Consider the following 14,690-nt stretch of genomic DNA (forward strand, 5'->3'; position numbering starts at 1 on the left):
TGCTCACAAGGAATGACACAGAGAGGAAGCTGATGGTGTCTTTCTACCGGGCGACCATCGAGAGTCTGCTAATTTACTGCATTTTTTCAGGGTCAAACCATATTCACAGCTGACTCATAGGAGCTCCCACCACTGCCTCACGACTAGGAATTACTGAACACCATCAAACTCCTTGGCCTCTGGTCCTCCCAACCCCTCCCATATCTATCAAGCCTGCATTTGCATAAGTCGGTTACACCTTTTGGGGGAAGATGAAGCCACACCTATTAGGACATGCTCCCACTGAGACATACCCCTCACCCAACCACCCCGACCACTCTTTACTATCCTCTCCAAATTAAAATTTAAATACTGATATGATATTACATATTACTAAACTCCTTATGCAGAACACACAAAAATTGACAGCTTGGAGTGATGCTGCAGCTGCTACGGTCTGCATCACTGCTTGCATATAACTTAGGGATGCACAAAGAGATCAATTTGTGGTCAAAATTTTTCAAATCCATACAGAATTCAAGAACACTGGGACTGAGATCAAGGCTATTTTTTGCTTTGTTGGTGGAGCATATGGTGACCCAACACCTGCAAATTTGAAGGGATGTGGGTGTGTTTTCATTCTACTGACCTCCTATAGGTGGGATGACTTGATCCAGCAGTTTCATACTGGTTCGCTTCCAAATCTTCTTGATAATTCCCCTCAGCTCCTCATTGGCTTGTTCAAAATTACCTGACCAATGGAAGAAGCATAATGATGAGACAAAAGAAATAGAAATTTTAAATAAAGTTAATTGAGACTTGTAAGGACAGCACTGATAAAGATCAACGACTAGTGTTTAAGAAGAACAATGCTAAAAAAGGTTCTCCCCAGAAATCTTTAGTATAGTGGCGCACCGTTCGCTCGTTCGTTCATCACCCTCACCTGCCATGGCTATTGTTGGACCGGGGGGGAGAGACGCTCGCTCGTCACCCTCACCCACTACAAAGCAGCTAATATTGAAAATTAGTATAATGGCGCTGAGCTAGCAGTATACCGGTGCTGTGCCACCGTTCCATTGTCTGGGGAGAGCCCTGCTAAATGAAGTGAGGCTACTAGATTTTTCAGTAGCATTCACATAGTGCATCTATGTTCATGTTCTGTGGAGAACGATTCTTCCCTTATATAGTACAACCAAACCACATTACTATATGTAATTTTCTGTTAAATAGTAAATCAAGCCTCAGTGGCACACTTATCAGTAATGTGGAGAAGCTTCGTCATCACTGTAGAACCATGGCTCATGGTATATGCAGGTAAAAATAAATGACTTATTTGTCATTTTACAACATCAGGGTTATAAAACAAAACTGAGTTTAGTCCCATTATGATGCGTAACTAAAATGAAAACTTTTATACATTGGATTGTGGAGGATGCAGTCTCACAGCTGCTCTGCAATCTAATGGTATGCCAATAGATGCTTCCGAATCTTGCGCCTGATAGCAACAGGGTGAAGCGACTGTGGCTGGGATGAGTGTTGTCTTTTAGTGTCCTTTGGGCTCTGTGCAGACACCTCACTTCACTCATATCATCAGCCCATTCACACTGCCCTTTGAGTGTGGGAGTCGTGCAGATCCACCATATTGTCCTCGGTGTGAAAGTTTCAAATGTGGAGAGGGGGGACAATTTTATTGTGGCTCTGATGCGACAAAGGAGGTAGTATCAGAGCCACGCAGAGGCAAGCTGGTGTCTGTGTTAATGGAAATGAGGGTGTGTCAGCCTGATGGTGTTCAAAGTTTGACAGCTAAACAGATATTAACAGAGAAATTAGCCACAAAGCAATGTTACATGACCAAACAACAGTAATGTGGCAACTGGTAGTATCTTCGGCAAATTATGAGGAAAAAAATACCACAGTTATATGTGAAGAAGTGCTTGTCATTCGTTGTCATTCATTTGTCATAGTCTGTCATCCTGTCTGTCATCCTGCTTGTACTGCACTCACATTTCTGCCTGAAAAACTGTTTGTTCCTGGCAAAAGACATTAACTCCCAAACAAGACTTCAGTGAACTTTCCCCCAGAAAACAGCAACCCTCCTCATGAGTAAGAGAGTCAAACAGCATCCTGTTTGCTGATGGTTATTATGTAAATTAGAGCAAAAACTTAACTTTCCAGGATGTTTGGGGGGCCAGGATCTTAATCACAGCACATTATAACACCTTGACGAACTGGTGTGCCTTTACACTGTGTGAACAAACAAAGGCGGAGAACTGGCAAGCCTTCACAACAGAGATCATGTGGAGTCTCTGTGTGAAAAGGGCTTCTGATGCCAGATGGATAGCTATACTAGTGGTAACCTGCTACAGATGCTTTAATAACATCGTCATCATCTTTCCTTCCAAAATGACGTGGGATGCAAGGGTTTCCTGCACACCAACATAGAGTTTTACCTAACATGCAGTGGGGCTGGATTATGAACTCATCGTAGGAGAGCACTCAACAAGTTGTGCATTGTTTACACAGGACATGCTCATTTTCATTATAAAATAAATTGCTAGTTCTGTAATAGATTTGGACATAACACAAGAACTGTTACTTCCTTTAGCTCTGTTGACATGGTTAGTAGATTTTTTGAATGTTTTAAACTAAAGTTATGGCCAGATCTTGCAAAATGCATCTTAAAGTCAACAAATTCACCAGCGTGATAATATTCATTCATACTGAGGACCTTTATTTAAAGCTTACTATGCTTTTTATGAATGTGTTGATAAAGCAAAGAAACTTTGGGCCCATCATTTGTGGCAGGCTTTTACCTGTCATCACTGGACAACATCTTTGTATGACTCTGAGCTTGAGACAGATGTTGGGACCCACAAATGAAGTCATTCGTTGTTGATTTCAAAATGGACTCTAAACTGAACTCAGTGTCCCAGAATTCACCATTCTTCACCTAGGTGCAACATTCAGCTTTGAGCTACTATTGGTCAGGGTGACAGACCCCACTCTGACCAGATAGTCAAAACTCCAGCGTCTTCCTTGTTATTTCTCTCTTACTCTGTTCTCCTCTCCATCTCTCCTCCACGGACCTGCCCTCGAGATCTCTTCGTCTGGGTGTAACAGCTGCAGAGAGCTGCAAGCTGCATTCACAGCAGGCCCAAAGAACTCAGTATTCTAGATCAGTTGCACAAACAGCTGCGACACAAAGCTCAGACACTGATCTCAGTTCAGGTTATTGGTAGTTTTACTTTCCTAGATGGCTAATTTGACATTAGTCAAACGATGCTTCACACAGACTCAGGGTCTCTACATGCATCTTCTCTATACAGGTATCACGTCACACACACATGCGCGCACATAACTATATTATAAACATACATAATTGATAACACCAACCTTCTGTCTTTATTTTCAGTGCAGTTCTCACCAAAGAGAACAATGTAGCATTGAAGGTGACTGTTCCATCACTGTTGAGAGGCATGTTCATGGAGACCAACCTCTGTAGAAACAAAACATATCACATACACATGTAAAAGGTTATCAAGAAATGTTAATCTGATTTTACCCCAAAATTACAATGTTACTACTACTTACTCATTTTATTTCTTTTTTCAGATAATATCAACTTATTTGTTTTAATTAAGTACTTTATATACATCTTCCAGTAAACTGCTTACTTTTTCCAGGGATTCCATTTCTTGTTGTCACCAACACCAAGATCTCTGAATCCCTGATTGGATTTCTAAAATAGACCAGGTCATCTAACTGGGAGGACCAGTCCCCAACAATCATGGCTTCAGATTTGTTCGTATTAACCTTATAGCCCGACACTTTACTGTACTCATTAAGATTATGTAGGAGACCAGGGATAGAGGTTGTAGGATTTTCCAAAAAATAGTAATATATCACCTGCGAAAAGTGCAGATTTCTGCTGATTATTTCCTTCAGCAAGTATTTCCTGTATAAGGGGGTTGGATCTTATCAGTTCGGCTAACGGTTCAATGCTGAGAGCAAACAAAGAGGGTGACAGAGTCCCCCTTGACGTGTACCACGTCCCAGCAGAAAAAAATCCCAAGCAATGCCTGTTTACTCCAACTCTGGATCTTATAAAAAAGTTTTAATCCACTTCACAAAGATATCATTGAAACCCATTTTGCTGAGAGTCTGTTGTAAAAAGGTCCAGTCGACTCTGTCAAATGCCTTCTCAGCGTCTAAGCTGAGAAGCATTGATGGGGTGTCCCTCTTGGCTGCTAGTGATTGTAGGTTCAGAGCTCTTCTTAGATTATCGGTTCCCTGTCTGTTGTTACTAAAACCCTCTGATCTAGTTTTATAAGTTTTCTAATGTATTTCTGTATTCTGTTTGCTATAATGGAGGTCAGGATTTTAAGACCTACACATAAGAGACTGATTGGGCAGTAAGAAGTACATAGTCAGATCTTTATTGTCCTTATATCTATGCATCTGACCATGACCCAGGGGGTCGCCCTTCTGTTAGAGCGTGACTATAGACTCGACACAACACTGGAGTTAACTAATTTAGGAAGGTTTTATAATATTCTCTAGGAACGACATCTACCCCTGGGTATTTGTTATTTTTAAGTCTGAGAATATTTTCTTTGATTTCTTCTTCTGTGATTGGCCGTGTCATTGTATCTGCCTCATATGCTGTTAATCTGGTTAGACTAATTGAATTAAGGAAGGATTAAATCTTTTCTTTTTTATGAGGTTGGTCTTCCTTTGTATACAGCTTTTGGTAATTAGTAGCAAATGACTCTGAGATATCTTTTGGTTGGCTAACACCTGGTTAGTATTTGGGCATTTTATTTTAGGCATCGCTCTGTTAGATTGAGCTTTAAGCACCTCTAAACACCTCACTGGAGACCTGTCACGTGCCAGCCTGCTTCAAGACCTCAACCATCATCCCTGTCCCCAAGAAGCCAAGGACCACCGGACTTAACGACTTCAGACCCGTCGCCCTGACCTCTGTGGTCATGAAGTCCTTTGAGCGCCTTGTGCTCTCTCACCTCAAGGACATCACCGACCCTCTCCTGGACCCCCTGCAGTTTGCCTACAGAGCCAACAGGTCTGTAGACGATGCTGTCAACCTGGCCCTCCACTATATCCTCCAGCACCTGGACTCTACAGGAACCTACGCCAGGATCCTGTTTGTGGATTTCAGCTCTGCTTTCAACACCATCATCCCAGCTCTGCTACAGGAGAAGCTCTCCCAGCTGAACGTGCCTGACTCCACCTGCAGGTGGACTACTGACTTCCTGTCTGACAGGAAACAGTGTGTAAAGCTGGGAAAACACATCTCCGATGCACAGACTATCAGTACCGGATCCCCCCAGGGCTGTGTTCTTTCTCCTCTGCTCTTCTCCCTGTACACCAACAGCTGCACCTCCAGTCACCAGTCCGTCAAGCTCCTGAAGTTTGCGGACGACACCACCCTCATCGGACTCATCTCTGATGGTGACGAGTCCGCCTACAGGTGGGAGGTTGACCACCTGGTGACCTGGTGTAACCAGAACAGCCTTGAGCTCAATGCTCTAAAGACAGTGGAGATGGTTGTGGACTACAGGAAGAACTCAGCCTCACCTGCCCCCATCACCCTCTGTGACTCCACTATTGACACTGTGGAGTCTTTCCGCTTCCTGGGAACAATCATCTCCCAGGACCTAAAGTGGGAGCTGAACATTAGCTCCCTCATCAAGAAAGCACAGCAGAGGATGTACTTCCTGCGGCAGCTGCAGAAATTCAGTCTGCCGAAGACAATGATGGTGCACTTCTACACAGCCATCATTGAGTCCATCCTCACCTCCTTCATCACCATCTGGTACGCTGCTGCCACCGCCAAGGACAAGGGCAGGCTGCAGCGTGTCATTCGGTCAGCAGAGAAGGTGATTGGCTGCAACCTCCCGTCTCTTCAGGACCTGTACACCTCCAGGACCCTGAGGCGTGCAGGAAAGATTGTTGCTGATCCCTCCCATCCCGGTCACAAACTCTTTGAGACACTCCCCTCTGGCAGGAGGCTGCGGTCCATCAGGACCAAAACCTTACGCCACAAGAACAGTTTCTTCCCGTCTGCTGTCAGCCTTATCAACAAGGCCTGAATCCCCCCTGACACTCCTCACACTCCACCTCTACCACTGACTCTACTGTCACACTGACAGCACCATAACTCTATGCGTTACATTAACGCTCACCTTGAACTTCCTGTTCATTTGCACATTTTCATTTGCACATCATTCTTGTAATTGTTCACTGCCAGCTGGTCTGCTCCTTTTATCCTTTTACCCAAAAAACAGATTGTGTATATATATTTATATTGTATAGTTATATTTTATATAAATAGTTATATTAAATAGTTTATATTGTTAATTTGTTATATTTTCTATTCTTTAAATAGTTTATATTGTTAATTTGTTATATTTTCACTTAATAGTTATTTGATGCATGCACCAATATCACCACAACAAATTCCTCGTATGTGTAACATCGTACTTGGCAATAAAGCTTTTTCTTTCTTTCTTCTTTTCTTCTTTCTTCTTTCTTCTTTCTTTCTTCTTTTTCTTTCTTCTTCTTCTTTCTTTTCCTTCTTCTTCTTCTTCTTTCTTTCTTTCTTTTCTTTCTTTCTTCTTTCTTTCTGGTAGGCCAGCAAGCAGCTTGCTCTATTACAAAATTTGTAGTACTTCCTATTTATAAATCTCATTGCTCCGTCTGCCTTGTAAGTCACCAGATCATCTAGTTTCTGTCTCTTCTCCTTTTAATAATACCAAAACTTAAACGTTTTTTGATTGTTGATACTGTGTCTCTAATTTCTTAATTTCCCTCTCTAATTCAACTTGCTGAGCTAGTCTTTGCGTTTTTAATCTGGACGAGATAGCAATAATGTTGCCCCTCATCACCACTTTGGCCACCTCCCAAAGATTAGCGGGAGAGATGATCATGATATTTTTAAAGTGAACTAGTTCAGATCATCAAAGGACGCTTTACTAAGCTACAACAGGCTGAACACAGAAAACAATTGGTGAGCGAAACATCTATAGTTAGTCTTTTATTTTACAATTTGGTGATGAAAAAGTCTATTTAAGACTAATTTATTCCATCTGTTATGACAACATAGTTTTAATTGTCACATGCAACAGAATGGCTACGAGTATTCTGAAAATGACACCTTATATGTCGCCACTTGCTGCAAAAGGAGGATTTCTCATGAGGACTGAGGACGTCCTCTTTGCTGCGATAGTCAGCGGCTTCAGTGTCATGGAAACTGATAACGATTATAATTATAATAATGATAATAAATACACATTTGGATTAAATAATAATTGTAGTAATTAAATGGCGATCTGTATTAATGTGCTTAAATATTAAGCAAAAAGTGTACAGACAATATTAATTAAATATTAAAAATATGATTTGCTCCACAAATGCTAAACTGTTTTTTTGGAATCTACTTAAATAATAGATGAAATTTTAAGACAAACTGTTGGATTTTAAGGAATTTAAATGTTCAGTGCAAACAATTATCTCTCTGGTATTCATAGGTTGTATTAAGCTAGTATAACTTTTTTATTATTGAGATATTGTCAAAGCCACTGAATCAATTTTTATTGTTAAGAAAATTAAATATTTGTCAGACGTGTATGAACTGTACTGTATTCACTTGTTTTTTTGTTGTTGTTCTGTCAGTGTCTCCTCTTGCACTAAATAATAAAACGTTTTGACCCTACTGAATATCTCTACTTACAGCACCTCATATATGTATTTTATTGACAGTATTTTGCATTTTACTTATACTAGCTTTCTATTAATGTTTACAGTTTCTCAAGATAATCCTCCCTCAGTTCTGAGTGGTGTACAGAGAACAAAATACTGCTCAATGTCAGCAAATGAAAAGGCTGATTATTGATATTAGAAAAAATTAGGCAAATCAAGATTATAGATGTTCTTTTCTTACTTCCTAAGAAGCTTTACAAGGTTGAATTCCTAGGCCAAATTCTAGTAAACCTTTACTAAGGGCTCTACTCTTCTGTAAAGAAAGGGAATGTTTAGTGACAAGATAGTTTGGAGGTGAGCTCTTCTTACTGAAGGGCGAAATACTTGATCGAATCAGGATTGCTATGTGACACTAAACATCAGGCTAAACATTTTCTCACCTTGCAGGCGATACGATGAGGACAAAACTTTCCAAAGCCCAGCGGTGGAGGTATTCTCCGTAGGAGTGTAACCACATCAAGGTGCTTAATACGGCCCCTATAAGAAAGAATTTAAAAAAAAAACAACAAAAAACAACATTTAAAAGGATTTTTTTACACACACATACAGAAGATCTTTCTCTTATTAAGTACATTATCTAAATGTACAGTGGGCATTTCTATACAGTTCGTTTTAATTAATAGTGAAGAGAGACAAGCATACTAAACGGAACTCAAAATCTAGACTCATTATTAGAGGCCATTCTATCCAATCAATCCTGGACCAAAACTTTCACTAAGAACATACCAATCTGATAATCACTACCAATAATAGCTTTAAAAAAGCACCAGGCATAAATTAATAAGATGTGTTTGTCAGCGGAATAAGGCTAATAAGTTACACCAGTTGTTAAAGCAGTCTACTAAAACATTTTGCATAGGGTTTAACTTTTTAGTCAAGTCAATTTTATTGATACATCGTAAACTTTTGTGACACTGTTTCATTGGAGAAGATCCAGATCATGCTAAAAATGGCAACAGCAGACAATACAGCAACTTCAGGCACAAATATTAAGGGAATGCTTTTCAAATCCAGATATGTTACACATTGTAAAACACATGTCAAATTGAAAACACAAGCATTAAAATAAATGAAGAACTAATTACACACATGCAAACATTGTGAAAATGTGTATCTAATCCAAAAATGCTAAAAAATACAAAAACACGGCTGCAATGGTAATACATTTACAAAAAAGGTTAAATGTATACAAAATGAGTGACACTACATACGAACACTAGAAGGTCTCCAGGAGTTTTGCTTCTTTCTTTTGGGTGGCTTTCAGAGTCTGAGTTCATGTGAGCTTGTAGATGGTATAATAATAATAATAATAATAATAATAATAATAATAATAATAATAGCTATTATTATTATTATTATTATTATTATTATTATTATTATTATTATTATTATTATTATTATTATTATAAATAATAATAATTGTGGTCAATGAATATGTTTAAAGTCTGTTTCACTTAGTCCTTACACTGGCTTCATGACCATCATATTCCATCTCTATATTGATCTCTATAAGAAATGTGTCCTTCATTGTAATCTCTCCCCCATGTTGCACAGGCAGTACCCGGTTAATACAACAGTGCCATGTAATGCAAAAAGCCTTCCCCAACCACACAAGCTTGTGCAGGTTCCCAACCTGATTCCTGTATGTTATGACTCTTGTTTCTGTTTGTCCTTTTTTCTATGTCTTGTTGTGTTCTGTGTTTTGGTTTTTCCTTGTCTCGTGTCTCATGTTCTGATTTTTCCATGCCCTCATGTGTCCTTTAAGTTCTCCTGTGTTCTCCCCTCTGGCTCCCTCTGTCTGTTGTCTTGTTCCCTCCTGGTCTGTTCCTCTGTGCTCCTCCCCCTCGTTATCTCACCTGGTTTCCTTCCTCCTCTCTCCTCACCTGTGCCTCGTCATGTCATTAGTGTCTGTGTATTTAGTCTCTGTGTTTCCCCTCACTCTTTGTCTGGTCATTGTATTCTGTCTTATGTTCTCTGTCTGCTCCTTGCTCATGATCCTGTTTGGTAGGTTTTGGATTTATTTTGTATTTTGTACTTTATTTTTTTTGCTACTTTGACTTGTTCTTAGTTGCTACTTTGTTTTTCCATCCCCGTTCTTCCGCTTTTGATTTTTGTATTCAGCTTTAATTAAAGCTCGCCATTTGTTTATCCCCATCTTTGCCTCCCGTGTCTACTGCGTTTGGGTCCACCTTTTCCCTTTTCCCCCATCCTGACACTGTACTGTAATAATTCAAGCAGCAGGTCTCAGAGACAGACTGTAGGATTTCACTCACACTACTAGTAGAATCAGACACATTCACAGTCACAAACATTCGCACACAGACACATGCAAACACTTACGTGGCCTCAGGATCGTATTCTGCCCAGATTTTCTTGAACTCATCCAAGTGCTGGGGTCCAAGGATTGACCAATCACGTGTCAAGTAGTCAAAGTTATCCATGATGACAGCCACAAATAGATTTATGATCTGTGAAATTATAAGTATTTAATGGGCGGTGAATGTATGATTTTGTTGTTGTGAGAGTGATGTACAACATAGCATGAATGTCTTAAAGCTTAGAGAAACATTGATTCATCCGAGCAGTCTTAAACAATCAACTCTCAAAACATTCAAATGCAGCAATCTTACTCCTACTGATGCCAACCAACAGTTCTGGGGGTGCGCAATTAAAGCGGGACAGTGGGGTGCTTACAACAGAATAAAGTGCAATTTTGAAAAATGTGTGCAAGGTATCATGAGGACTAGGAATAAGGTGGATAGGATGTTTTACTGGTGCTTCTTTGACTTGCTCTGTCTGATCATCCTTTAGATACACTTATCCAGTTCCTGTAAAGTGATTTTTAAGTTAAATGCCACTTTATAACTTCCGTATAAATATAATTAAATTTTCATTTTCATTCCTTTCTTTGGTTCTACGTGTATATACTTAATTATATTTTATTTCCATTCTAATATCTTACTATAAAATGTCTTTTTGGACATATTATGCATACAGTGCAGTCATCTCATTATAATAACCAATTCTCTTCCCAGTCAGTATTGTTCATTACATCAGTAAAAAAAATTGGCTTGACTTTGGAGGACCTTTATTTCAAATGTTGCCATTATAGGCAAAAAAGCACCTAGGATCATGCTGCGTGACTGAAATGCAATCTTTTATGTAGCTGGTGAATACAGCTGCATTTGAATGTTTAAATGTGCAAGCTTAAAAAAAAAAACTTTGAAGTTGCTCTACAATGTCAGTTGAGAGCATGTGGATGTGTGTGATGTTTTACCAGAAAGGCACAGAGCATGTAGAAGCTCATGAAGTAGATGATGGCAAAGTTGGATCCACAGGTGTACTCTTCCCCAGGCAGGTAATCCGACTTGGGGTCACACTTTTTCCCATACATACACGCCAACATCACTTCATGCCATGCCTCCCCTGTCGCACATCTGCACAATAGAGATATCAAAATGTTTCCAGTTCCCGGCCTGATTCTCATGCTGCCAAGCCAATTTATCAATACTCTATTATTCAATTAAACTGAGCCAGTGTTAACACATTTACAGAGACATCAATGTCTTTTTGACAGCCAGCTGCAGCAAAGTGAGTTTAATCCCACAGGTATTGTGTATATAATATAATCACTGCTCCACTCTCTATTAGTATGCAAGCATGCAATAAACAATCATGTTAATTCCATAATGTATTTGTTAGAAGTAATGGTTCAACAGGCACAACAGTGGTTTAAGGCATGGACCAGATCATATTTAGCGGTGCAACTTTGGCCCAAAGGTGTTCAGGATTGAGGTATGAAAGGAAATACAAATACTGGAACCAAGGTATAAAATACCAAGCAAAAGTATTTCACTAAAACAGCTACTCCAGTTTTTAATAATGAGACAAGAGGAGAGGTGGTGGATGCACTTCAGTCTGAGAGAATTGTTCTCACCAGACAGGATTTCACGGCCAATGTCCTACATGACAATCACTGCCCATTTTATTGATAACAAGTGGGAAATGCACTCCCATGTGCTACAAACAAGGGCGATGCACAAGATTCATACCAGTTATTCGCTGCTCAGAGAAGTGCACCCACCTCTGGGCATGCTGATTAATTGCTGTAAATAGGTTTAAGTTATTTCGAAACACTGCAATGGTCTCAGCTTATTGTCATGCTTTAAAACAATTAGGCACTAAATTGTTGATGAAGGTTCTCTGTCATCCAGGTCATGATTATATAAAGTGAGAGGCTTCAGAACTGAAGAAGCCTCTTGGATGAGAGGTGAAATGTCCTCAACAAACAGAAACAAGTCTGTTTGCTTACAATATAGTGTCAAGGTTTATATAAAGAAAAGTTTATTACATTATAAAACGTATAAGCATAAAATGTGTATTTTTGTATGAGCCTTTTATATAGAAATCAATTTGTTTTCATAGTGTATTGTGTATAGTGTATTGTGATAAAATCTGTATTGTGGGCATATCACATTGTGAGGTACCCTGTGATTCCCACCCCTGTCATTTTTTTCCTTTTTAATATGTTGAGGGTCACAAGATAGAACCATCTGTGTTTTGTTGTGGCCTTAACACTCAAATATATAAAGAAATTGGAGGAGGAATTCAGAAAAGCAAACTTTTCAGAAAGTACTACAATGTTGCCTATGAGGAGCCGCTGAGAGCATATTAGCCTACACGTTCCCCTTCACATTTCAGGAGGTCTGACAGCTGCTTGGCATGTTTAAGCACAGCCTCTGGAAAACATCCACTGTCATCCCATCAGACTACTCAGTGGCATAACAGTGATACCTGCAGCTGAACATGGACACAACAAAAGAACTGGTCATGAGAAAAAAAATCAAACATAACCCATGCTGGACTGAACCCTGCCTCCATTCATGGCAAGACAGCTGAGCAGGTGAGCAACTACAAATCCCTTACACTAATTATAAACTCTGTTTTGATCACTTCACATCACTGCCCTTCATAAATTGACCATTATTATTATTATGACCAAAGTTCAGGAACTGTGCCACAGCACTTTCACTCAATTTGTCACCTGGGCCCATCTAATTAAACTACCTACTCTCTATCCAGCAGCTCCAGCCATACACCACCTTCGCCCATGCGGAGCCCGCCATACTCTAGGGAATAGCTGTTCTCCCAGACACCGTGTGTCTGACCAACCAGCCTCCCAGCATCCAACCCACAGCCGCACAGCTGCCCGAGATTCCCTGATCCGTCCACCCTTCCCACGACATCCATTTCGACTAGAAAGTCCCCCTTCTTCAGCATGCCCTTAGGATTAGCGACATCGCATTCCACCGTGCCAACAACAAACTTTGGGTTTTCCTGCTACACACAGCCTCCACTTCCACCTCCACTCTGGCCGTCACATACTCACAATGCACTGATGACGTCAGGGCTGCTGATGGCATCACCACACAGCCTGCCACAGCAGACCAGCAATCTCCTCCAGCCCCTGCAGATCATCTCTCTCTTTTTGCCTCCTCCCATACGTCTCACCTGTCTAACTTTTTTCCTCTTTCCTCTCTTTCACTGTGTCCGCAGACTGCACAGTCATCCCTTACAAATGCGACTGCCCCCTCAGGCCAGATATTGTCCACTGCTGGTTATCCCCAGTTTCCTCCTTGTCTATCCCCTCCCACTGTTCCCACAGTGCCCTCTACCAGCACACCCGTCACTTCACCCATCTTCAACCCCACGACCACTGGCAACTTCACTCTGGCTTCTGCCACCATTCCTATCCATCCCCCTTCAGCTGCATGACCCTCATCCATTTCAACTTCCCTCAGGCAGCAGATCCTATTAGGGCACCTACATTGACCTCATCCCACATTTTCAGCCATCCAATTGCCCCTCTGCCACCCCCAGGGAACTCCCCACAGTCTATAGCATTAACAGACTTATCCTCAGCCCTGATTTTTTCATGCATTGCACCACCATCACCAATGCCAACAATTTCATCTGTCTTGCTGGCCATGGCACCTGGTTGGCAAAAGCAGAAATCACCAGCATATCTATCCAGATTTCTGGAGATTCTCTAATATATCTTGGAGAGGCCGCTTCTACTTTGCAACCTGCTTCACCTTCAGTCTCACCTCAATATTCAATTTCCTCTCCAAAGCTCTTTGCTGGATACTCCGTAACAACCACAACTGGCCTGTCATCCAAATCCTGGACGATTTTTTCACAGTCACTCTGCCACCCTCGCCACCAGCACGAGGTCTTTCCACTCTTGAATCAGTCTTCCACCAACATGGCATTCACCTTTCCTCCCCCCAAAAAAACAGGACCCAGTACATCACTTAAATTCCTCACCAGCACCCTCAGTAAACTCACCTTCCAAGCATCCCTTCCCAACTGAGATACTAATATGTACCTCCTTGTTCATCTCGAATTACCTCCTTGCTTACTGCTGCATCAAGCGCATACTTCTCTCCCAGCTCAGATACCTCAACTACGCCATTTACATAATCCCCCTAGGTCGAGCCTCCATCTCCCACCTACTATCCCTGTCTTCCACCATTCCATTCCTCAACGACTACGTCACCCTGGACAACTCCTGCAACATGGAGCTGAGAATGTGGTGCACCATTCTCTCTTCATGGAATGGCATTTCATTCTTTTACGATGAGCAAATCACTCGGCCAGAGGACATCCAGCTATACAAAGATGCTGCACCCTCAGTAGGTTTTGGAGACTACTAGATGGTTTGCCTCCAATTGGCCCCCAGAACCGTCCTCAATCTCCCTTTCCTCTGCCCTCTACGAACTATATCCAGTCATAATCGCCACACTTATTTGAGGGCACAAATGGTCCAGAGAGGGATTCTTATACAGTCAGACAACCTCACTGCTGTCAACAAGCCTACAACAGCTACATCCACAGCCATCTCAACGATATTCATTGAGCCCATTTCCGTG

At 41.0% G+C, this 14,690-nt stretch overlaps 1 protein-coding gene across 2 annotated transcripts in view; it reads right to left on the reverse strand.

The window, feature by feature from the left end:
• The window catches only part of LOC119020797 (dihydropyridine-sensitive L-type skeletal muscle calcium channel subunit alpha-1-like), a 115,866-nt gene that overhangs the window by 8,245 nt on the left and 92,931 nt on the right, over positions 1 to 14,690 (reverse strand). For both annotated transcript variants that reach the window (XM_037100458.1, XM_037100459.1), the window contains 5 exons: positions 11,036 to 11,195; positions 10,099 to 10,226; positions 8,139 to 8,235; positions 3,373 to 3,475; positions 629 to 730 (listed from right to left, as the gene is read on the reverse strand). In XM_037100458.1, coding sequence (XP_036956353.1) covers positions 629 to 730; positions 3,373 to 3,475; positions 8,139 to 8,235; positions 10,099 to 10,226; positions 11,036 to 11,195 — 590 coding nt within the window. The remainder of the gene's footprint in view (positions 1 to 628; positions 731 to 3,372; positions 3,476 to 8,138; positions 8,236 to 10,098; positions 10,227 to 11,035; positions 11,196 to 14,690) is intronic.

The sequence above is a fragment of the Acanthopagrus latus genome, chromosome 6, assembly GCF_904848185.1.
Source record: "Acanthopagrus latus isolate v.2019 chromosome 6, fAcaLat1.1, whole genome shotgun sequence".
Classification (NCBI taxonomy): domain Eukaryota; kingdom Metazoa; phylum Chordata; class Actinopteri; order Spariformes; family Sparidae; genus Acanthopagrus; species Acanthopagrus latus.